The 25698-nt window shown below is 42.2% G+C and overlaps 1 protein-coding gene across 1 annotated transcript; it reads right to left on the reverse strand.

Moving 5' to 3' along the window:
- Nucleotides 1–22633: 22633 nt before the first annotated feature.
- On the reverse strand, nt 22634–24041 carry LOC147428920 (uncharacterized). The gene is made up of 5 exons (XM_086494916.1): nt 23810–24041; nt 23629–23734; nt 23337–23544; nt 23079–23266; nt 22634–23006 (listed from the first exon to the last, which is right to left on the reverse strand). The coding sequence occupies exons 1-5, from the start codon at nt 24039–24041 to the stop codon at nt 22634–22636; spliced, it is 1107 nt and encodes a 368-aa protein (XP_086351042.1).
- Nucleotides 24042–25698: the final 1657 nt, after the last annotated feature.

A 25698-nucleotide genomic window follows, 5' to 3' on the forward strand; every position in this document is an offset into this window, starting at 1 on the left:
CTATTGTTTCCTCTTTCAATACATGATCACTCTCAACTTTGCTCAAGCGCTCTTTCAATACATTCATGTCAACAAGAGAGCGTTTACATTCTTGAAATTCATTCTCAAGATGCATCAAGCGTGTTGTTTGTATTTCAAGAACCTTCTTGAGGTGCTCATTAACCACAACGAGAACTCTTAAAGTGCCATTCTCCATTGCAAGTGCGCGCAACTCTTCACCTTGCTTGTTGACGGTTTCTTGTAATGAGATCAAGTAAGCCATGATCATTTCTTCCGTTGTTGTAGACGATGTGGTTGGATTAACATCAAAATTCCTTGGACATTTTGCATCATTCTCAATGGCGAGTAAGGATTTTTCACCCTTGCGAATTTTGTCTGACATTGCCTTCAAGTCGGCAACAAAAACGAAACGTTTTGACAGTTTTTTCAGTTCTGAGATGTTGTTACAGCAAAGCCTTCCATTCCACAAAAAAATTCTATATTTACATCAATGCGTAGAGGTCTTCGTGCTCTTCGATTGAGGCTATAGATCACCTAAATTGGAGTTCAAATGAGCGTGTTATGGTCAAAAGAGTGAACTACTGTCTACTAGGTCAAAAAACGGGGGTGTGTGTGTGTGTGTGTGTGTGTGTGTGTGTGTGTGTGTGTGTGTGTGTGAGAGTGAGAGAGAGAGAGAGAGAGAGAGAGAGAGAGAGAGAGAAAGAAAGAAAGACTCTTTGAATGGGCATAACTAGGTCGAGGAAGGTGGAGAAGAAGCTGAGGGAGTCACTGTGGTTTCAAGCAGCAGTTTACACCTGCTTTGAAGAGTATATCGTCATATCCCACGTAGCAACATGCGTCTTTCTTTACCAACTCTGCAACGCAAGCCAACACATCTATCATCTCATCTCCTCTCTTGCAGACCATGCAGACGACCACACTTTTCTTCTCAAGTAGCGATGGCTTCCTTCTCCCCCCACTCAAGTAGATGTGGATCTCACCCTTAGAGTTGGCGGGCTTTCCCCCTAAGGCAAGTAGTTTCTAACCCTAGCAGAGTTTCATGAGTTTGCATGTTGTCTCTTTAGTGTCCCTGTGCAAGCAAGGCGATGCCAAGATTGCCCGCTTACAGGTTTGCAGGGTTGCTTGGGCTTGGAATTCTTGGAACTGCCTTGGCCACTATGCTGCCATCGAGATTTAGTTTTCCTTGATTATGTTTTAGAAAAGCAGGACCAAATTCTATATAGCCTTGCACCACACCACCCACTTTCCTATTGAACCCATCACTCGATAAATACCTCATGCTGCACCCATGACCTCATGCCGATAGAAGCAGCTTGCATGCTCTCTCTCTCTCTCTCTCTCTCTCTCTCTCTCTCTCTCTCTCTCTCTCTCTGGCTTTACTAAAGCACTGCAATGCAATGGTGGTGTTTTGAGCTTATCAAGCCCAACTGTATATTGCCTCATGTGGATAGAGTTTGAAGGGGCACTTGCTCAAGGCATCTCCGGCGTTCTGAGAGAGAGAGAGAGAGAGAGAGAGAGAGAGAGAGAGAGAGAGATAGATAGATAGATAGATAGTTCTATTATCGTCCTGGGAGGTCAAATATGACCTATGGGACCAAATGAACATGTCACGTGGTGTGAGTGGAGTTCATAAGTGACTCTCGATGCTCAAAAATGGCTGAAATGAGCGTCGCAATAGAGAGTCCACATCGTGGTTGGGAGAGGAAGGTATGTAGGGAGAGCTCATGGCTGAATATATGGGGAAAAGAGGACCTAATGTGGTCAAAAGCTGAGCACTCAAGTAGTGTGTGGTACTCACTCTCTCGCACTTGACGAGGGCATAAGGTGCAAAGTCGATGACACTCCTCGCCAGTGCCCCAACGTCCTGTCTCGCAGCGTAGAGAATGGGAGCTAAGACGAATGGAGGCAATGGTGCGGATCGCACTCAACGGGATGGGCTCAAGGATGTAGGAAGGGGTTCGGTTACCTCGTTCCGAGAAGAAGAGAGATTTGTAGTTTGGGGCAACGTGTGTGGTGTAATGGCTGAAGCGAGAACCTCCAGATTTCTCCCAAGCCATGATACATTGGCGTTGTAAGAAGGCCTCATTAACTTGGGAGTCGATCGACGCATCCTTGACCAAGTGACATGCATCCCATCTTCCAAACCATTTCTTGATATCAAGCATCCACCCCGAACTTAGTATTTTGCTCTTGCATGTCTTTTGAACCTTTTGACTTGCTTCATATGCGATTCTAGGAAGTCGATGCAAAGGGCTACGTTGTGTCTTACGCATGTACTCCACAACCCTTTCCATGCCCAAGACCTCAATGGGAAGCGATCCGGACTCAAGAAGTAAGAGCATGTAGGGTGTTTGTGTCTTGACTTGGAGAAAGTTGGTGAGAAAACGCTTTTGGACATTGTCAAACTCTTTCCAAGTAGACTTCCCGATGCTTCCACCCCACACCTCCACTCCATAAAGAAGCACCGGTGTCACCAATGTGTCAAAGAGGTACTTTTTGAGAGCCCAACACTTGATCTCTCCTGCATTGCACATGTTCTCAAATGCATAATAAGCCCTCTTTCCGGCTTCCAAGCGACGCATTGCACAATCCTTCCATTTATGATTGGATGGAACCTCAAGGCCAAGGTACTTGAAGTGATCTACCACTTCAAGTTTCTCATTGTTGTATACAATGCATGGATTTTCGTCATTGAGGGTCTTTACAAGAATAACCTTGGTTTTGGATCCATTCACGATCAGCCCGCTATGTAGGCAAAAGCGTTCCAAGACACTCATAAGCTTTTGTGCATCTTCTAAGGTATGTGCCAAGAGCACTACATCATCGGCATAAAGCAAAAGCATGATCACCGCATTTCCAATCTTAACCTCTTCTATGCCTTCTTGCTGCATAAAATCAAGAACCATGTATTCCAATTCATCAATGAGTAGCCCAAAGAGGGTTGGGGAAAGTGGGCATCCTTGTTTGACACCAATAGTGCTTGCAAAAAATTCTGAAATTGGTGATGAGGATGACTCCTGCAGGGGGGGGGAGAGAGAGAGAGAGAGAGAGAGAGAGAGAGAGAGAGAGAGGCTTCTTTGCCGGTGACTGTCCTTGTGTCCAGGCGCCTGACACATGACCAAATTCTTACAGCCTTGCATCACACCACCCACTTTCCTATTGAACCCATCACTCGATAAATACCTCATGCTGCACCCATGAGCTCATGCCAATAGAATCAGCTTGCGTGCTGTGTGTGTGTGTGTGTGTGTGTGTGTGTGTGTGTGTGTATCTCGGGCTTTGCTAAAGTACTACACTGTAATGGTGGTGTTCTGAGCTTATCAAGCCTAACTATATATTGCCTCAAGTGGATAGAGTTTGAAGGTGCACTTGCTCAAGGCATCTCTGGCATTCTGAGAGAGAGAGAGAGAGAGAGAGAGAGAGAGAGAGAGAGAGAGAGAGAGAGAGAGAGAGAGAGAGAGAGCACATGAAGCAATTGAATGCAGAGTTGTGTGAACCGTCTCTCTCAAGGCTCAACAATGATGATGAGGATGACTCCTGCATGGGGGGGGGGGGGGGGGGGAGAGAGAGAGAGAGAGAGAGAGAGAGAGAGAGAGAGAGAGAGAGCCAATGTATCTGCCTCTGCTCTTCGTCGTTGCAAGGACTCTTTTTCTATCTCCCTCTTATAGGACGTGATGATAGTGCTGCCCTAGCTCGAGTACATTTCCAGCATATTTTCCTCTTTTGCGACGTTCCCACTCCGCTCTTAGTCTATACACCGTGCCGCCAATTTGTGCCCACCTTACAATGTATCCACCTCACCTTTTTGCCAATTCTCAAGCTTACATTATTGTACGTTGATGAACATCTTTTTTTTTACGCTGAATGGAGGATTATAAATTGTTAGTATCATCTATATATCAACCAATTTGTGCCCACCTTACAATGTATCCACCTCACCTTTTTGCCAATTCTCAAGCTTACATTATTGTACGTTGATGAACATCTTTTTTTTTACGCTGAATGGAGGATTATAAATTGTTAGTATCATCTATATATCAACCACACACGCATACGCATGCATACAAAGAGAGAGAGAGAGAGAGAGAGAGAGAGAGAGAGAGAGAGAGAGAGAGAGAGATAAATGAAATAAAATGCTATATTAACTTCTTCAGAAGGGCCAAATAGCCTATGAGGCCATACCCTATTGCGTCACTTAGGGTGTTCGAATCCATACACAATTCGAGACCATATGCACACACACAAGAGACAAGAGGTTTTATTGTGGTATGTTAACCCTCACGGCACACGGACACCCTATGATCTATAAACGTTGTATTATCGGGATTGTCGGACCAATAGGGAAAGGTAGAGTGATCGCCGATGAGAGGCGCACTTTAACTTTGACATTCAAGGGATTAGTTGGTTAAGCATGGGCGCCCAAGTGTGAATGGGGTGAGCTCCTATAAAAGCCAACTAAACCTAATTTTTACTCATTCTCTCATTTGTGCAATTGAAGAGTGCTCTTGCTCCATCTCCATCTTCTTCTTCTTCACCTCCTTGTGTGTGTGTGTGTGAGAGAGAGAGAGAGAGAGAGGGAGAGTGTGTGTGCGATCGAGCATTACGAAGGCACGACGGCGGCGAAGCGGTTGAGCGCGGCACAACTGCAGCTTCTTCTTCATCGCGGCGAGGAATCCACCACGAAGGCGAGCGTAGAGCGGTGAGTGACACACCCTTTGTTCTCTTGAGCTTGCTAGTTTAGGCTTGTTGTGTGCTTGGAGCCGTTTGTGGCTCGCATACGGTGTATTGGCAAGTCCCTTGCTTCGACAGTGCGGCAAGGAGCGCACATTTTTGGCACCGTTGCCGGGGATATGCCCTACACTAAGCTCGGTTAGCACTTTACGCTTCTTTGTGGTGCAATTTCTATCATAGGAAAGGCAGGGAAGGAGTGTGTGGAGATTTCTGTTTTTTGCGTTTTCTGCATTTGCTGTCAAGTTTCATTTTCTGCTATTGTCTGCGTTTTTTCAATTTCTACAATTTCTACATTTTCAAGTTCGGCGTTTTCAATTTCTGCAATTTCTGTATATCAGCGTTTTTTCAATTTCTGCGTTTTCTAAAATTTTTGCATATCTGCGTTTTCAATTTCTGTATTTTCTGCACCCAAAAGAAATAAAAATTAAAAACTCTTTATTTTTTCTCCCAAAAAAAAAAATTCTGAAAAAAAAGTTATTTTAAAAAAAAATAATTTTTAAAAAAAATTCTGAAATTAAAAACGCGAGTGAGCGGGCGGCGAAATTTTTCGAAAATAAAAAACGGACGGGTTGGTTTGTATAAAAGATAGATTGGGAACATTTTCCCAAGCCCAAGCCCAAGCCCAGGCCTCAGTCCTGAGTCTTATGATATATACTAAACTCACTCTTATATATATACCCTACTCCCTCAAGAGAGAATGAGAGCATGTGGGACAAGTCCTCCACTCTCCTCCTTTCTCTTCCCACTTGCACCCTTAGACTTTCTAGTTTGGGCCTAGTTCCCTACTGGAAATTGACAGTTTTAGGGATTCCGAGGGTATAGAGTGACCAAACGGAGGGCTGTAAAGCACGGCACGACCCTCTGACCGATACGCTCGTTTCGAGCTATCACACGGCCCATTCCACGACACGCTCTAAAAAATCTAGCAAAAAAACAAACAAAAAACACGCTAAAAACTAGTCACAAGGCCTCCTAGAGTAGCTTTTTGACACCTTAGGGTATCAAAAGCACATGCACTTACGCTCTGGGCGGGTGCTAGAACACGATCATATTGAGGGTGCCTCTGTTCATACGGACACCCATTACCCATCCACGATAAGCTCTAGACCCTCAGCGGGGACACAAGGTAGCACCACCCAAGACCCTAAAATAGCCGCTAGTGATTCCTCCTCCGACTCAGAAATCATGGAAGCATACCCTACCCAAAACACTGAGAGAGAAGGCCATGCACCTCCCGAAGTCCACAGCCTAGTACTAGTATGTTTAGCCGTTTCATGGAAACATTAAGTAGAGCTACTCGCTCGGAACCTGATGCAAATGAAGCACACGAAGGGGGTGGGGAAGTGGACTCTCCTTTCACATCGCACGTGGACCCCACACCCCCAAAGAGTTTCCATGTGGATATCCTACCAACTTCTTACCAAGAAGGCCCTCTTGAGCTGCCTCCTTCAGAAGTTCCCTCTAGAGTACCGTTGGTGACAATTAAAACCACGGAGAGCAACATTGCTTCTACCTCAAAAGAAACCGTTAACACGTCGACTCTAGAAGGATTGTTCATTAATGATCATTGGACATACGACCTCCACACTGAGGTGTTGACGGATCTACACTCTGGCCACGCCTACCATGTAGGATGGATAGAGATTGTACAATCCACCTCTGGTGCCACGAGCATCGAAGATCAACAGAAAATGATCTGTAATGTTATCCATGGCATTATTCAATCAGAAAGGCAAAACCGAGGGGTAAATATACTCTCAACTGGCCCCATGAGATTTTTGGATACGAGCAAGGCTCAATAGCCTACTCTATCACAAATGGAGACTCCTCTAATGAGTCCCATGGACCCATCTTATGTCATTTCACCTGGGGTCTCTATGCAATCTGAGCCTCCGAGCGAAAACTTTAGCCTCCCTAACTTGGCTCAACCCTCTATTAAGGAAAACACAGTGCTCACTCCAGGGATAAGCCTGACAGAGAATGTACCGATGACATCTACGGTTAGCGCAGTGCCACTACCTAGTGTCGTAGTACCTAATATGGGGCCTCGACCATATGTGCCTCTAGCCCCTTATGCACACATGGCCCCCACACCTCCAATAGTACCACTTGCTTACGCTCCTCGAGTGCCGCTCCCTAGCCCTTATCCGAGTGGACCTATGCCCGGTTATGTTCCATATCCTGCATCATCCACACATATGCCAAGACCGGTACCCGTTCCTCTCCCACATATGATTCCAAGAGTACCTCCACCGGCCCTGCCTCCTCACATAGGTGACTTGGCAGCGTTTGCTCAAACCATAGGTCGATCTATCGCGGAAAATATGCGTCACGCATCTGATAGAGAGCCTAGAAGTAAGGCAGTACAAATTGCCAAACTCACACAAAAATTCAATGGGGACGAAGATGCTAGGAAACACATTGAAGTGTTTGAACAAGTATGTGATTCCTTAGGGGAACGCGACAAACTACATAAGTGCAATGCCTTAAGCTTGACATTAAGTGGGAAGGCTGGAGATTGGTATAGGACCCTAAGGGTGGACGAGAAAACAATCTACCCTACCTTCGAAGGTTGTTTCTAAAGGAGTACATACGAGAAGGTGTGCTTTGGGGTGTAGCATCTCAGCTACAGAAGGCCGAACGTAAGGAAGGAGAGTCAGTAAGGGACTTCATTAGTCGTCTAAAGCACTTAAACTCTCACTGCCCTGTAAATGAGCGCTTCAACAATAACCAACTGCTTGATCGATTCATTCGAGGGTTGAGGAATGAAGGAATCTATAATGGACTAGTGATTAGAGGTATCACAACCTGGGAAGATGTCACTGCCAATGCAATCCAATTAGAGGACAACTTGATGATAACAAGCATGAGGGTGTCTACTGACACGAGATCCACTAGCTCACAAGCCATTGAGTATGAACCCATGACTGCAAAGCCCATTGCCAATGAGCCAAAGGTATTTAAGACATTCTTGACAGACCTCACCAAGGCAATCCAAGAGTCTCTTAAGGATAACCGACCCCCTCAAAATAGTCACATGTATCCAAGAAGGGAGCAACAATGGTGTTCCATTTGCTTAGGTCCACATAGCACTAGTGAGTGCCCTACGTTTAGAGTAAAATTTAATGGAACTTGCAACGCATGTGGTAGGTATGGTCACCAAGCTAAGGATTGTTTAATGATCAAACGTATGATGGCAAATAGACCACCTGTAGCCTGGACGGATGCACCTCGAGCTCCTGTATTGATGCCTACTCCACCTGTTGAGCAACTACCGCAACACATGGTCCCTAGATCTCAAAATGTTGTACAAGCTACACCGCTACCACCTCCTGTGCTAGGACCGCAGCCCCCGCATCCAAGAGTCGCCCCTATGAACCAAGTGGGTTGCGAGCCATCAAATGCTTATCCAGATGGCTGTGAGGAGGAAATAGACACTAGTATTGCCTACGGACTTGATACATTGGAAGAATGTCCTCTATACTACATGGAAGATTGTTGGGGACAAGTCAAGCCGGTTTATCAAGCTGCTGCTCTCGCATCCAGAGGTCAAAATATCAACACCCAGGCTAGGAGGCCACCTCTTCAATGCTACGAGTGTGGTGGACCACATCGAGCAGCGGAGTGCCCTATTAGGCTGCAAAAGAATGTTGCACAGATGCAAATGAATCAAGGGAGCACGTCTGCAATGCCAATACTCACATGTAATCGTTGTGGCATAGATCACTTGATTGCCCAATGCCCCTATAACCCAAATGCGCCTAAAATCACACCCTTGAATTTGGTCGAAATTGCTAGTGTGACATCACCAATACCACCCGTCGCACCCGCTTATGCGATTACACGGTCCATGCTTCAAGGGCCAGTCCATATCCTCGAAGAGAGAGATACCGCGTCAGTTATCCAAGCAAAGAAAAAGAAGACACGAAGGAAGAAGTCGCAGAATACGGAAAATTCAAAGCCAAGTTCCAAAACAAACATAGGAACAGGAGATGACCCCGTGTATATGAATGACCTCGAGGATGATTCAGATTCAATCGAGACAATGGAGACTAGAACCAATACCACAAAGGGAAAGACCGACAAAGAAAACCGTAACATGGAACCCAATGAAAACCGAATAAGAGAAAACCATAAAGAGCCTCTGAAAACACCACAAGTGTTTCCAAATCCAATCCAAAACCCCCAAGATAAACCGCAGGGGCAAAAAGGGGAGAATCGTAAAAAGAAGATTGGGACGTACCCAAACCCAGTAGACGAGATTAAGCAGGTGAAACATCTAAGAGGTTTAGTGGAGGAGACTCAAAGGAAACTAGAACCAGAACCCATGCATGTCAAAATTCATGACACAGTGTTTCCCACGCAAGTTCATCCACCCCACATGAACCATAGACCGTTAGCCATATCTAGTATCATCCAAGAAGGGAGTGAGGACGGGACATCAGAAAGTGAGCATACACCCTTCTTGTTGGAAAGGATGTTTAATGAAGGAATACCTGATCCCATTGAGGAATATGAGATTCCATCGTCACCAGTTCCTAGTCAAGGACCTACACCCTACAAAACGCCAATGAATGTTGCCAAACTAGTGGACTTCATGTCTTCTGAGGTCCGAACCACGATCATAGCAAAGCTGTATGGAGATCCTGAGTTATTCCTTGCACTTCGAGCATTCCTTAACGGAGAGCTACGAACGGGATTACCGTAGTTTGCGCAACCAAATAGGCCTGACTCGATTATGATCGATGAGGAAAATCATGTGCAATCACTTGACTTAGATGGACACGAGTCTGTGATCGAGGTACCCATTAACGAATTAGGATAGTATTTTGAAGGCGACGAGTCTAATGCGACCCTACCCATCACTACCAAGGGATTAACTATAAAGGGAATTCTTGATGGTGGTGCGGGAGTTAGCATCGTTACAAAAGATTGTTGGGAATCCATGGGAAAATCCCGCCTCAGTGTTACTAACATTGTGGTAAAGATGGAAAATGGTACCATAGCCAAACCTATGGGGATGCTCAAGGATCTTAAGATCAAAGTTCTAGGACACAAGGTACGACATACGTTCATTGTAATGGATTTCTCTAAACACCTTATGTCATATGAAATGATTTTAGGACGACCATTCATGAGGGAAGCACAAATGGTTCACGATTGGTCTAAAAATCATGTCTATTTGCAATTCCAAGACTCTGTCCTTAGAGTGGATTTGGTGACTGGTAAGGTACACCCCTTAGGGAGTAAAACCATTATTGATCATCGCTCTGACACCACAGTTCACTCGGCCCCACTACAATATTGTTACACTTGTAAGAAGGATACAGACATTGGCCAAGATTCTCCTTATATGGATATCCTACCTGGGATGACTGAGTCGGACAATGTGGATTGGGTCCACCTAGCATCAACCACAGACACTTGGGGAAATAGGGGGACGACCTGGGTAACACCTGAGGGGGATGAAATGCCTATACCCTTAAATATGCTACAAGCAATGCATATCGCTTCCGACAAGACTCATCCTAATGTAACGAAAAAAACATACAGGTGGGTCCCTAAAGCTTCTTTAGTGACCATAGCTAGTGCTAAAAAATAGAAGCCTTGTAAGAAACGTACCACTCGCTCCAAGAAAAGTAAGAAAATGTTGCAATGGATCCCTAAACGACTATTGGAAGCCCAAGGCTACTATCAAGGAAATGATCAAATCTGGGTGCCAAAACGTAGATTGTGCTCTGACCTATCACCTGACCCAAGTGAGCCCAATCCCGTCGCTCCAAAACGAATCAAGGATCGTGGAAAGAAAAAAATCACAGAATGCTACACACCCACTCCCGAGTTAGTTTGGGTACCAAAGAAAGAACGATTTGTTCCACCTAGCTCAGGAAGGGGGGAGTCCCATGAAGATTCTAGCTCCTCATGTAATACATCCATAGAGGTAAAAGCTTCTACACAACCTCCATCTATAGTAGTGGACCTCCATGAAGCTACAAAAGAACCCACACCTCCCAGTGTTCAAGAATCACCTGATGAACCACTTCAAGTTCGATCCTGGGAGAGAACCTTACCACCGTTGCAACTTGACGAGGCACCTAGGGTAATAGAAAACTACTGGCAAAAATCCTCACATATTACCAACTGGAACAATTGGTTTCAAAGAGTGACAAGCTCATTTCAAACGGTATGATCTACCCAAGGAAGGGGGGAGTGTTTGCTGACAGTCCTCATTCACTTGCTTCCCTCTCAACCTTTTTCCCTGACCTCTCAATCTCCAATCTTAGGGAATGTACATATAAAGCTTTATACTCACAAAAAAAAAATAAAAATAAAGAGCAAGAGCAATTAGCAAACGAGTATGCACAATAAAAGTCAAAACATTGACTCAGATCTACACATGTCACATCTGGTACAGTGAAACAGAAACCTATGTCATGAAACACCTTTGATCCTCATCACTTGAGTGATGGAGGGTAGGTAAGATTAGTACGTTAGGAGTGTTTCTGTTTTAGAGTTGAGAGATTAGCGAAGTTCTCTTTTCCCACTGATGTGCCTCCTAGAGGTATTGTTTGTGTTTCATAGTGTGTACATGAGCGTGTTGCTATTCATAGGATTTGGACCTTCATGGAACCTTTCTCTCGTTCACACTTCAAATCAAGCGCAACCATCGACACAAACAGGTGTTTTATGTCCATTAGCATTTCCCTTATCTTTTTGCATCCATGTTTGTCTGCTTTGATTGTGATTGGTAGCATAATACTCAGCGCATTGGCTTAGTATCAAACATTTAATTCAATGTAATGTTTTGTCATAATCACTTGTCTAGGTTTAAAAATCAAGCAGTCTGACTAAGCTAGTTTGACCAAGCTAGGTATTAGAAATCTTCTCTTAATACCATGGGGAATGCCTTCCTAATAATCAATGGTTACTTAGGTTCTTAATCCGATTTAGGCAGCATTGTGTGAAATGTACTAGGGCTTTCTAGTGGGCTTGACCCTATTGACCTTTAGCTTAAGTATTATAAAGGGAGTTTACTAATGTGATGAGCCTGGGGAGGGTAACAATGTTTTATGATCCCCCAAAGTTACAAAATTTAAATGCTGAAAATGAACAAGCAAAAAATCAAAGTGCCACAATGTAAAATTTTAAGCTGGAAGAGAAATCCCTGCTTGATTTGGTACTTCACTCACATGTATAGCCTATGGTACTAGAGCCCTAGAGGTTCCCAGTGTGGGCGCTTTTCCTTGAAAAGCAAAAAACCCAAGGCATACAAAATAAGCACCCACTTCATAATTGAATCAATGTGAAAAGACTTTGGGGGGTCAAAGAAAAAGTAATCAGTCAGGCGATGATTTCATGAGAAATTCCTTTTATGGTAGCTTAACTACAAGGTTTTCTAGATATAGCCTCTAGTCAGCCCTCGAACATGAATACTTGGCTCTCGCGATTAAACAACTTAATTGACCACTGAAAATTCAGAAGCTTACCCATGGTATTAATATTCGATCTCTAGTGCCTTTCGACCGTCAAATTAGCGACCCCAGACTTGTTTAATTTTCTACCTTTACATCTGTTTATGCATTTGATTACATTGCAATTTAATGTTCATTGCTAACAAATTGTTTGAAATTCTTTTACCAATCAATTTTTCTACCTAAAACTGCATATGCTGTTTGATTTTGCAGTGACTGAAGAAGGCTAAGGACATTCATCTCAAATGCTCTTCCACCTCGATGAACCAGCTTCAACTCAATAGCTTCCGAGGACGGAATCTACATCAGGAAGGGGGGCATGTTAACCTTCACGGCACACGGACACCCTATGATCTATAAACGTTGTATTACCGGGCTTGTCGGACCAATAGGGAAAGGTAGAGTGATCGCCGATGAGAGGCGCACTTTAACTTGGACATTCAAGGGATTAGTTGGTTAAGCATGGGCGCCCAAGTGTGAATGGGGTGAGCTCCTATAAAAGCCAACTAAACCTAATTTTTACTCATTCTCTCATTTGTGCAATTGAAGAGTGCTCTTGCTCCATCTCCATCTTCTTCTTCTTCACCTCCTTGTGTGTGTGTGTGTGTGAGAGAGAGAGAGAGAGGGAGAGTGTGTGTGCGATCGAGCATTACGAAGGCACGACGGCGGCGAAGCGGTTGAGCGCGGCACAACTGCAGCTTCTTCTTCATCGCGGCGAGGAATCCACCACGAAGGCGAGCGTAGAGCGGTGAGTGACACACCCTTTGTTCTCTTGAGCTTGCTAGTTTAGGCTTGTTGTGTGCTTGGAGCCGTTTGTGGCTCGCATACGGTGTATTGGCAAGTCCCTTGCTGCGACAGTGCGGCAAGGAGCGCACATGGTAGGAGCAATCTCAAGAGACCTTCAATATCTGTTTGATTCGGTTGAGATCAAGCATTTCAAAAGATGTGCTCAATGAGTCTTGACCTCATTGTGTGATTCTCTAGAAAGCTGACATACACATTCAAAGACACCCATACATGGGAATAGTAGATTTTAACCTATGAGACCAAAAAGAAGGAGAAATGAAATGATATATTGACGTCTTCAAAAGGCCAAAATGAACTATGAGACCAATCCGTTAGAAACTGGTGAATTTCATACCATGTCTAGGTACAAAAAAGAGATGCTAAAATGAATCTAGAAGTGCTACTAGATGTGGAGAAAGAGACGGAGAAGGCATTGAATTGTTATATTGACGTCTTCAAGAGGCGAAAATGAGCTATGAGACGAAAAGTTACATCCGTGTGTGTCCACACACACACACACACACACACACACAAAGAGAGAGAGAGAGAGAGAGAGAGAGAGAGAGAGAGAGAGAGAGAGAGAGAGGCCAGAATGCCCATCAATGCTAGCACATGTGCCAAGTGCAGGGGAAATGTCCAAATCACCATAAAGGAAAAAACCATAATTAATTTGCACGTTTATACGCAAGTGCAACTACTTGCTTAACTCCCTTGGCCTATAAGTGAAAGGCGCCTTTAGCCATTGGGGTAGTTGAGGAACTTGCCTAGAGAAGCAGACACGTGACGAGGGTGTTCTGAGTGGCGAGCTGGACGAGATAGGGTAAGAGGGCAATGGTGTCTACATTGAGGTCGATGAGTGGGACCTGAAGGTGGTGCGCTATTGTTGAGTGAAAAGCAAGTTTATATCACTATTGAACTGAGGTCATTCCAAAGCAAGGTGGGGCGATACACACTTGCCTTAACTCATGTAATTGCAAATGTTCATTCCGAAGCAGTGGCACATGGAAAAGGCCCAAATGACCACAGAGGAATTTTATCATGGGTAAACAAGTATGAGTAGATTAGTGGTGATAGTGTCCATCATGTGTGTGTCATGAGGAGATGTATAAATACACACATACATGTATCGGTGGTGTGTGTGTGTGTGTGTGTGTGTGTGTGTGAGAGAGAGAGAGAGAGAGAGAGAGAGAGAGACCTTAGAACTAGGGCTCGATAAGTTTTTTTTTCAAAAAACCTGGTTTAATTCTCAAATACACTAGATTTTTTGACGCTTTAAAGGTAGACCTCCAATTTTGAAGGTGGGATTAAAGGCTAGACCTAGGTAATTATCGAGCACTACTCAAAAGACTAGAGAGAGAGACAAAGAGAGAGTACTTTTCTTGATCTATTTTTTAAAAAAATTGTCAAGAACAAGGGGCTTGAGGATAACAGGGACCATGTTGCCACGCGGCGGCACCGTTTTACTAGTATATAAAATAAACACCTAACATTAATAAATAATCAGATCACATTGGGCATTCACTTGAGATGCATTAATTTTTAACATGTTCTCTACACCGTGTGTGTGTGTGTGTGTGTGTGTGTGTGTGTGTGTGTGTGTGTGTGTGTGTGTGTGTGTGTGTGCGCGCCTCAGGACTAAATGACACGGAGCATTTAAGGGGGGGGGGGGTTAAGGGGATCGAGGGTAGAGAAGTACACGCACAAAAATTGGGGAGATCGCAGCCGTAGATGGACACTTAAAAACTAAACCCGGCCACAGACTAAACATGGGCACCGCCTATGTTTTAATAATAAGACCCCAAAAAAACGGGCCATGGTAACAGCATGTGCACGCGGGTGGGATGGTTACCCCATGCATATCAATCTGTGCGACCAGGTCCTGTGTTCAAATCGAGTCGACGTCGGCCTATTTTTTCGCGTTGACTTGCCTTGAATTCCCGTGCGTCCGGGTTTAATCCGCCTCGGGCTTCCCACGTCCACTTCCGGGCCGTCGATCCCATCACCCCCTCTCTTTAATGGTATCTGTTACTTAGTGTCGTGGGAGAGAGAGAGAGAGAGAGAGAGAGAGAGAGAGAGAGAGAGAGAGAGAGAGAGAGAGAGCGCTACAATAAAGAGTAAGGGGTCACATGAAGCGACGTACAAGGAAGCCATAAGTTCTTTAATCGTATCGATAATCTACACAACAAGTTTTAGACTTTTTCTCACCTAGAAAAACATGGTGTTAATTTTGACATTCACACTTTAAAGTGTGAATAACACTTTTCTTACTATCAAAGTACAATTTATGGTGTAAATCTTCTATTTTTCACATGTTAATTATTTTCACACCCTCATTTCATAGTAATAAAAAAAATGTATGACAATTGTAAGTAAAAAAAGAAGAATCTTTAGGTATTATACTCTATTTCATACATGAGAATTATTTCTACTTTCAAGTTACTATAATGAATTATTTGCACTTTGTTGTTCCACGTTACTTAGTGCAAAATTTTCACAATGAAAAACATTCGTACATGTAGTTCTAGTGCGTATCTTTTACACCATAGTTCTAATTGATAAATATTTCTATGAAGATAGCTTTTTGAGTATGGAAATTTATCATTTTTACAAAATCATAAATATCCATATAGAAAATTTTGCTACCAATAAAATATTGATAATAAAAGGAAGCCCTTTTTAGGAAAACATAAATATTGGGGGTGGGTCTGGGATAGAGAGAAAGAGAGAGAAATGAAATGTTATATTAACGTCTTCAAAAGACCATAGTGACCTATGTGACCGAAAGTTACAAAGTGGTGGATTTGATACAAAGTCAGAGTAACAAAATAACCTAACAACAGTACAAAACAAAGATATATACTATGGGGTCCTAAGTTGGTCGATGTGAGCCAAGCAAAAAACTAAGCAAAAAATGGACGGCTTGTTGGGATAGTTGAATCACAAGAGATCTAGCATCGGTCGTTGGCGAATCTCATCAATTTCCTCCATAGTTAGTAGTCTGACCGGGCGTCCTGCAAGCGTGGCCAGCGTGCTCTGAATTTTCTGTCGTAGCCTCCGTCGATGTTGTGTAGTTCTTTGCAGTCGCGGGCGCCTGGATTTTCCCAGTTCAATCGCTCGGTCAATCAGTGTGCCTCTGGTGTGAGACGAGGGGGAGCTCTGTTGTGGGAGTGGCTTTTGCGGTTGTCCCATGTCTGCTCTCAAAAAGTCTGTGATCCGTCTTTGAGACTGGCTAGCCTCGCCATTCATCAGGCTATCTCTGTGTCTGCGTAGCTGGAGCAAGAACAAACCCAGACATCTCTGATCTTCGTATCCCATGACTCTTGAGAGTGGTCCAAAACCCTCTCTGAACAAGCAATGGAAGCGGCCTCGTATCTCGTAGTAGACAGGGCAGCGACATGTATAGTGTAGCTTTGTCTTAGGTTCCATGTTACGAGAGAGAGAGAGAGAGAGAGAGAGAGAGAGAGAGAGAGAGAGAGATGGGGACGTGAAGAGGGGGAGATTGATCTTGATAAAGCTTGATTAACTTAGCCCACAACCAGCTCAAAGGTTTCCTCAAAAAAGATAGCTCTACATTGAGAGTGTCAATAAATAACCAAGTTGAAATTCATGGTGGGTGTGGTGGAAAAGTAGAGATGGAGTAATGTGAAGCATCTACAATAATATTGTCAATGAATGTGGCCTTTGTGTGGAGGTGCAAGGAAAATGATGAACTAGAAATTGACATTTCTTTATCTTTTAAATTTAAATGCTAAGTATGAAGAATATGATACATGTTTTAGAAGTGTAGAATCAGTAGTAAGAGTGAAACCTTAAAATTTTTAGCTTGTAAAACATGCTAAATTTTTTCTATTACAAGGCCACTCTCAAAGGTCCACTTTTGACATACAAAATTTAAAGATGAAAAGTAAATCAAGCTAGAGAACTAGCTTCACAAATAGTAGGGATGCAGAGCTTGAAATGATGTATCACACATTTTGATAAAAAACAAAGAATTGATTTTTTTCGAATTCGTTATGTTTTCATACATTTTTCTATCATTTTGAATACACTTAATAACATGAGATCGCATGAAAATGAAGATGGACATGAATAAAAATGAAATATTGCAATACAAAGGACCATATTTATAAAATTAAGCCGAATACAAAACTCTTGATTGAGTTCTATCATGTGTATCCAAATAAGTTTACAATGTACTACAAAAAGGTACAACTCATCATCCAAATCTCTTTATAAATCTTCTTCAAAAGAAACCATGTCCTCTCCTGGAAGCTAACAAGTAAAAACACCATCCTCTCGTCCAACATTAGACACTGGAGACTATCCTTGCAAAACTTTTAAACATATATTCCAGTCGTGCCAAGAGTTGTCTTCATTTTGAAGCTCCCAATACTCGCTGAATGGTTCCTTCTTTAAGATTCCAATTTTGACAGCATGTTGTTGTTTGTCGACGTCGATCACCACAACAATTTTAGAGGAAGGACCAATGTCAGGAGAGTGACTTACAATTAAAACTACATCCCCCTTTTCCATCCATGGTCGAGCACATCCTGGGTAACCGGGCTGTAGCAAACGCTTCCTAAAAATAATGTCACTCATTTCATAGATCACCTGTTTGTTAGTAGGTTTCAAAGGTAAGAAAAAACACTTATGCAAGATTCGACTTGTTGGGATTAGACACAACTTTTGATGCATAAATCTCTTATTAGAGGTTATTTTCATCCCTGTCCCCTTGTCAGCTTGCAAACCTTCTATTCCACAACCTCCATTCATAAACTCTCCAACTACAAAGAGTTGAATGTTCCCATTGTACTCATGTGATAGAAAATCCTTAATTGTGCACACGGCCCTTATCATGCACTCTAGCCTTGGGTTTGGAGTGTTATCTATATTGATAATCACATTGTCACCATATTCATATTTTTCAGCATGTAAGTAGATTTTTGTGTAATAAATGACCTCTCGTTGAAGATGACCACCACCCCAATAGGTTTGTAAGCTTGAGAACTCCCAAGGGTGCAAAAATCTTATATTTTTCTTCAAAGGACTGAGAGCAATACCCTTTTTGCTAACCACCTCAAGACAAAAATTTGGGTGTAGTCTGTGTGCCTTCTCATACATCTCCTTTGCTAGATCTTCTGACGTGGATAGTACTAAGCATCTTGCATGCCATTCCTCACAAATTGTGACATCCATGCTCTCTGTCGAGAATCCTTGTGGTAGGAGAAGGTATTTATGTACGTCTGAGAGCATCCTTTTGGTAGGAGATATGCCATCCTTTTCGATCTCTAGTTGTTGTAGAGTTCTAGATAGCAAGACTCGATTGTGATAGTTAGTGTATGTCCACTCATTGAATCTATTGTTGGTTGGTATCTCCACAATTCCTAGTATATTTCACTCAAATCGGTAGCACGAAGTTCCATCATGAATAGTATGCCGTATAATATCATCAAGTATTTCTCCACAACCTACAAGTAACACATGTAAGAGTAAATTACATAGGGACCTGCTGAGAAGAACATAGAAGACACGTCTATTGTTTTTTGCATTTCAAAACCAACATAAATCAATCCAATAGATACCTGCAACATGCTCAAGTGGTGAGACGTTCTCACCCTCTTCCTCCTCCATGATAATTCTCCATGCTGAAAATAGTTTCCTAGCAGCATTGATGCTCTCTCTTGACCATCCATGGATGTGAGTGTAGTTATAAAAGACATGTGATATGTCAACCAAAATCATTCCAACATCTTTTAAAGTCTGGTCAATGCCTGACACACTATTTAAGATATGTGGCACGCACCATTGCATGAACTTTTGGTGCTCCTCTGCAATGAAGGTGGCATGATGCCTGAAACCATTTATGGGCCATCTCCCACCATTACGAAGGGTTCGTGGTATTGCATTTGATACTTCCTTTATTGCACACTCTATGCTCTTTAACATTTCTGTATCTTTGACCTTATCAAAAAAGGTCCTAGTGAACTTCTTAAATAAGTTCAATGCCAAAATATGCATCACATCATAGACAAGGTCAAGACTGATGTCGAATCCGTATAAGTGATATAATCGCCAAAGTGGCGATTCTCATGTTAGGTCAGCCTTAGATAAAACCTTATTGCATTCAACCTTAGTATTTTCCCTTTTCGATTTACGTATAGCATCTAGCATCTCATCAACATGCCTCTTTTCAGGTGGATATCTTGCAAGGTATCTACTATCTGTATAAACATACTTTGGTATTCGAACACCCTCTAATATCTTTTTCATAGGTGCTACATCTCTTCTGCATCCGTTCTTCCCTCCATCTTTTAAATGTCCTAACTTACACTGCGCGGGATGATCTCCGGTCCATGACATAAGGATTGTTTGAAGAGTACAATTTTCCCTTACATTTTCTGCATTCTCAAAGATGCAAGATGTTGGATAGTTGAAATTTAGAGTAAATCCCTCCACAAAGGCTACTTCAAGCTCATTGACTAATGGCTCTAGGAAATACGGCAAAACATCTCTATGTCTCTTTGCTAGCTTCAATAAGCTCAATGGCAAGAAGATAACTAGAAGGGGTCCGATTATGGAACCTTTACCTCCATTTAGAACCAGTACTTCGGTCACTCCACTATCCTTAGGCTTTGTTGATGCCGTTTGGAACCCATCCCAATGACACATTAGTGCATAGTTCCGAGGATCTCCCTACAAAAAGTTATAGATCATGATGAGTTTGCTAATCATGTGTCTAATAAAAATACACTTAGAATCTATTATGATACACTAACATACCTTCACAAACTTCCTTTCTGCCTCAATCCGATTTCTACATAAAGAGCAAAGAAAGTTGTACTTGTTTTGTCTCTCCTTCCATGCACCTTCAAGCTCTGGACTTTGCAAAGCAAGAGGAAATGACCTATAGTACATTCCACAATATTCATTTGAACATTTAATAGGAAGCTCCCACTTCTTCGCAGGGGTCCAAAAATCCTTGTACATTTAGATTTTGTTACCATCCCAAAAATCTTTGACGCTCCTATTTGGATCTTGCGATTGGAGCCAATCACCTCTTGCACGCCACATTGAAAGAAGATCATGGCAAAAAGTATCACTCCGAGAAAGTGTTCGAAGCTGCTCTATGATCGGCAAGTACTCAAATTGAACCATGCGTTTTCTTACTTTCCCGCATTCATTGCATCGGTTACAACATACTTCACAATTGCGCTTTAACCTATGAGTAGAAGAAGAGGAATCACATATGCATCTTAAAACATCACCCATATATGCATCCTCTGCATGTGGAGGGTACAAAATCGGTTTGTGTTGGCGATATTCCAAACCTATGCATATTCTCCACTTTTGAGGTGTGATAAGACCTCTCTCCTTATATCGTTTAAATACTTGGTCTATATTTTGAGGTATATTAGGGTTTATACCTGTAAATTGGGGATCTAAAAGTATTTCTATTAGTGAATTTTCTCTCTCTACTCTTTTGGATCGTTTTCCCTTTCCTGTATTTGTTGAAAATATCATTTTTACTAAGTCGTCTTGCAATTGTAGAGGCACTCTAAGCCGGTCTAATTTTGATTGCATGGACATTATCCAACGTTCAATGTCATCTTCTGTATCCACTACATCCTCATGACCCCTTTTGTTACTTATGGATTGTGCTACATAACTTGTACCTACATGATGTTCTTCTTGTTCCTCCATTATAACCCACACATAACAACAATACTTCATTATTAACTAATTGATGAAAAAAGAAGTCAATTGTACGATCACATGAATAAATCAATACAAATTGAGACATAAAAATAAATCAAAGAAACAGAGAATGACTTAATTGAAGAAGACAAGAAATATTTTTACACAATTATTAAACGTATGGCATACATAAATCATCTAAATGCTAAGATAGACACCATAAAGAGCTGAAAATTAAATATCCAAGATAAAAATTTGATAACAAATACGATTGGAAACCAAAATGGAAAATACGCTTCAATTTTTCCAGTATAATGGACATCGAAACAAAAATATCTCAGTCACTCTCTTCTTCTTCAAGTTGGAGTTGGTCTCCAATAAGACAAAGGCTTTGTTCATAGCACTCTGAATCTATATCTACGCTAATACAATGACGATCCATGTCTTCACAAACTCGTGCCATGTTGCCTACACCAGCAAAGCAATCTATCACAACATCCTCCTTCTCAGTACACATTGACACCAAGAACCTGCATAACCCCAAAAAGACTTAACAAATTGAAATCGAATTTCAAATAGAGTTATTGAAAAATAATTTTGATAAAACAACGTACTTGCAAAAATTTGGATGCCTTTCGGCAGCGCCTCTTAATGGTTCGCCATTTGCATTTGAAACCAGGTGTTTAGGTAGTTCGACAAACGTGTCAGAACGCACCTCAAAAGATCCCTTTAGAACAATATCCAAAGCAACATTCTTCTTTAAAGTTCGTGTGTTTCCAGGTCGAGCAAAAAAAGTAACGACAAGAGTAAAAACCTGCACACCAACAAGCTTAGAGTTAAGTATGGACTAAAAAGTGGTAAAACTTTAATCATTTACAAGAAAGCAATCATAATTACATCTTCAATGTCACCAAAAACGAGTCTTTTATTTTGAGAGGCAGTTCTCAAAATCATAGTGTATATTGTCTGGAGCTTGCTCTCTCGCATGACAGAAGACACAATAGTGGAAGTATTCTCTACAGTGCTTGTAGTCACAAAGTATCCATCTTGTGCTAAGAACTTCTCGGCAATGAAAGTTGATGCTCTGATATATGTCATCTTCCATTCGTTCCATTCAGGCACTATGTCACTCTCTACAAAAGGGACCAATCTGGAAGGCAGTCTGCCCATATGAGTGTACATAGCGTATCAATCTTCTCTATATGATTGAGAAACTTTGAAATCAAGAATACAGGTGAGTCACTTGCATCTCCATACATGTCCTCTATAGACTCACATAGATCCATACAAAGAGGAAAATGAAATGGCACAAAAGATTCAACAAGCTTTCCCTCCTCTTCAAGCCCTTGACTTGTCGCCGAAGAAAATAGATTTGCAATTGTGCTTCTTTTTCTTTTACGACTCTTAAACCTTCCCTTTGTACGGTTTTGACTTTCTTTGTACTTGCCTCTCTCTTTACCAGCTTGAGGACTTTGTGTCTTCTTGCTTTTTGGTGTGGATGGACTCTTTAGCAAACTACATTGACCCTTACCACCTTTAGCTGGTAGCTTTGCACGTGGACTTTTCATGCCATCATCATTAATGGCTTTCTCTTTCAAGTTCTTCTCAATGGATGTGAACTTTGTACTCTTTTGCAGAAAAAGCCATGTCATAAAGAAAGATGAGCTAGGATATTAAAGTGTCATTCTCAGAGAAACCAACAGATTAGAAATGTCAAGATGCTTACTTGCATATATTTCCTTCTCGCTATTTGGATACTTTCCCTCTGAATATTCAAGAAACCATGGAATATCTTGCACATTTTCAGGTAAGGTCCTCCGAGCATCGAGCCATGATGGAGGATACAACGACTTATAGCGAGCACCAGCATCCCTCCAATCAAGAAGTGTGGTTGGAATCTCAGTTATCTCTGTAGATTTCAATAGATCTACAAACCATCTGCAAAGCATCTACACATGAGAATCTTCTATGCGATGAGGTATCAAAGAGACTAAGCATACTTGTCTATATGCAAATCTCCGAGCTGTAGCTTCCAAATAGGGCATCTTTTGTACTTTCATTCCAGGAGTCAATTTAGATATCTCCCTAAAACAGTGAGGAAGATGCTCTTTTTGGCAAGAATCAAAGAAATCTCGTATGATGTCGCTCCAAATATCAAAGGGCACTTCCTTGACCTCCTTTATAAGGTCCATTGCTCGCTCCACAACTGACTCCCAATAGGAGTAGTATGCTATATAGTTGCACCATTCTTTCTCTCCTCCATCAAAACCCCATAGCCTACCAATATCTTTGCTTAGAATACGATCTAGTATCCAAACCTTCCTGCAAGCAATACAAAGCACATATAAGGATTAGCGACTTCAACATACCATCCCAAATGCACTTCCAGGTTACCTTTGTGCTATAAGTGGGGTTTGCGTAATTGTGAGAAGCTTATCAAGTGTGACATTGTGTCCGTATTTATTCTTGAGATAAGTCTCAACCTCATAAATGGAGCTCTTGTATTTTTCATTATAGCCTTGATCTTCACAAGAGAGGCTTGATTCTGCGAGCCTTTTTGATAGTTGTTCCTTAAATTCTCCCTATATATGAAACAAAAATTAAGTAGATGCTTTACAAGAGACAGATGAGTACAAAGCATATGTAACCTACCGAATACATCAACTGCATGAGCAAACCAAGGGGATTTTTCCACCAGATCCAAGGATGCACCCTTTTGTCCTCTTGTATTTCTACTTCAATTTCTTGTAGAGCCTCTTCGTCGAAGAATTTCTTCCAGCTTTGCTCGTTTCCAAGACCGAGCCTCCTAATGAGAAAGATATCACTTGCAAGTGACCGCTTCACATGAGTTTGTGTCAAGCTATGGAAGTATCAAGCAAAACAGAACATCAGAAGAGATTCTTACAAAGGAGAAAGAATAATGAGTGCAAGAGTTACCTTTTACCTGTTCAGGCACTCTAGAGTCCATAGCATTGAATACTCTTCGTCGGGAGAGAAATACGTCATGGTGCACTTAACGCGCACGCACTTTGAAGGATCATCACGACAAACTACAATTTTTCCACACTTGTATTACAATATTTATTGATGTACAATGAATATCTTTGTATTCAAACAAGACTTACCAGTGTTGATTTGTGACATCCAAGCTTTGAGACGATGGTTCCCATCGAGTACCACCAATTTTTGACCTTTAAGATGCGTCCAAATTTGAGAAAGAGATAACTCCATCTCAAATTCTCGATTAATAGCACCCCAAAAGGACGCATCCCACTGCTTCTCTTCCTCCTCTGACACGCCAATCCTCTCTCCATTGGGCAAAAATTCAGAAACAAGAAAGTTTCCAAGACTTGACATATATCCTACTTGCTTAAACTTATTTTCTAATTCCCCAATATTCCCTCTAGTACTGCGGACTGCTTCATGACCCACCAACGGACACAAGGCTACCCAAGGGAGCTCTATATCTCAATGTACCTCATGCTTAGCAACCCAAGTTTGCAAGAGTTTTGCATCAAGCTCCACGTACCTAGTCTTGTTCTTCTCAACATAGACATCAAGACTAGTCTCTTTTGAGTTCGAAAGTTGGGACTGGGTATCAACAACAGCTCCTAATGAGGGTTGGGTGGTTTTCGATTCTGCCGCCATTACCTTACGACACAGAAAATATTCAAATTTTTGTCAACTTGTCTTTTATCACGATGATTTAATAAGCAAAAAGCAAACCTCTAGGAATACTTAACAATAACCTGGATCCTTAAGTCAAAAGCAACTTCAAACATTAGAAGACAAGTGTAAAAACCTAAACACATTGATTAGAAAGTCATAACTACAAAAAGAATATGAAAGTATTCAGCAAATGCGAATGCAGGGCATCACGATGATTTTGTTGGTCAAGGATATGCCAAGTAGAGGTAGGGTCCGAAAGCTCTGAACTATTTTTAGCTGATGCGAAGCGAGCGTATCTCTCTAGATGCAATCACCTGTGCTTGCATCTTAAAGACATGTGCCAATTTGCCATCCTTGAGATGGGATATGCCGAATAGGAGCAGGACGAAGAAGCACTACCTTGCTCAATTTGTCGAGAAACAATGCAATTTATCACACTACCTTGCTCAACATGTAGGCCAAATGTGGCAGGGCTAGGGAGCCAGCGCTGTTTTCAGCCAATGCGGAGGCAAGCCATCGCCCCAGGTGCATTCAACTTGAAGGCATGTTGCGCTATAGAAGATGCTGAAATGGGGATCGAAATTCAGTTTTTAGCTGATGCGAAGTGAGCGCATGTCTCCAGATGCAATCACCTTCGCTCGCATCCTAAATACATCTCGTAGTTTTGAAATCACTACTACTATTGGCGAAATAACTCACATGGTATTGTTAGTTGGGGTTGTCGAGAAAAAACGCAGTGCTTGGCACTTTGTCAGTTAGAGAGCCGAATAGGGGAGGGGCGAAGAAGCTCTGAACTGTTTTTGGCCGATACGAAGCGAATGCATCTCTCCAGATGCAACCACCTACGCTCGCATCTTAAAGACATGTCGCAGTTCGACCATCATTGCTGAGATGGGCAAAAGAATTAACACGGTGATTTTAGTTCGGTGTTGTCGAGAAGAAACGCAATTTTTCGCAATGTAAGCCGAATGTAGTTTTTGTCGAGAACATGTAGGTCAAATGTGGCAGGGCTAGGGAGCCAGCGCTGTTTTCAACCAATGCGGAGGCAAGGCATTGCTCCAGATGCATTCACCTTGAAGGCATGTGCCACTATGCAAGATGTTGAAATGGGCAGCAAAACTTCAGTTTCCATCTGATGCGAAGCGAACGCACTTCGAAGCGATGCGAAGCGAACGCACCTTTGGACAGCGTTTTTCAGCCGGGATTGACAGCGTTTTTCAGTCCCTTTCGACAGTGTTTTTCAGCCGGGATTGACAGCGTTTTTCAGCCGGGACTAGCAGCGTTTTTCAGCCGAGATTGACAGCGTTTTTCAGCCCCTTTGGACAGTGTTTTTCAGCCAAGATTA

The sequence above is a fragment of the Adiantum capillus-veneris genome, chromosome 22 (genome assembly GCF_014529385.1).
Source record: "Adiantum capillus-veneris isolate H3 chromosome 22, ASM1452938v2, whole genome shotgun sequence".
In the NCBI taxonomy this organism is placed as follows: domain Eukaryota; kingdom Viridiplantae; phylum Streptophyta; class Polypodiopsida; order Polypodiales; family Pteridaceae; genus Adiantum; species Adiantum capillus-veneris.

Excerpts from the sequence above, each read along its gene's own strand:
- LOC147428920 (XM_086494916.1), bottom strand. The coding sequence starts at position 24,041 with ATGTCAAGTCTTGGAAACTTTCTTGTTTCTGAATTTTTGCCCAATGGA. Across the intron at positions 23,545-23,628 it reads ACTCTAGAGTGCCTGAACAG|CTTGACACAAACTCATGTGA; the intron begins GTAAAAGGTAAC and ends ATACTTCCATAG. Across the intron at positions 23,267-23,336 it reads TCATGCAGTTGATGTATTCG|GGAGAATTTAAGGAACAACT; the intron begins GTAGGTTACATA and ends TTTCATATATAG.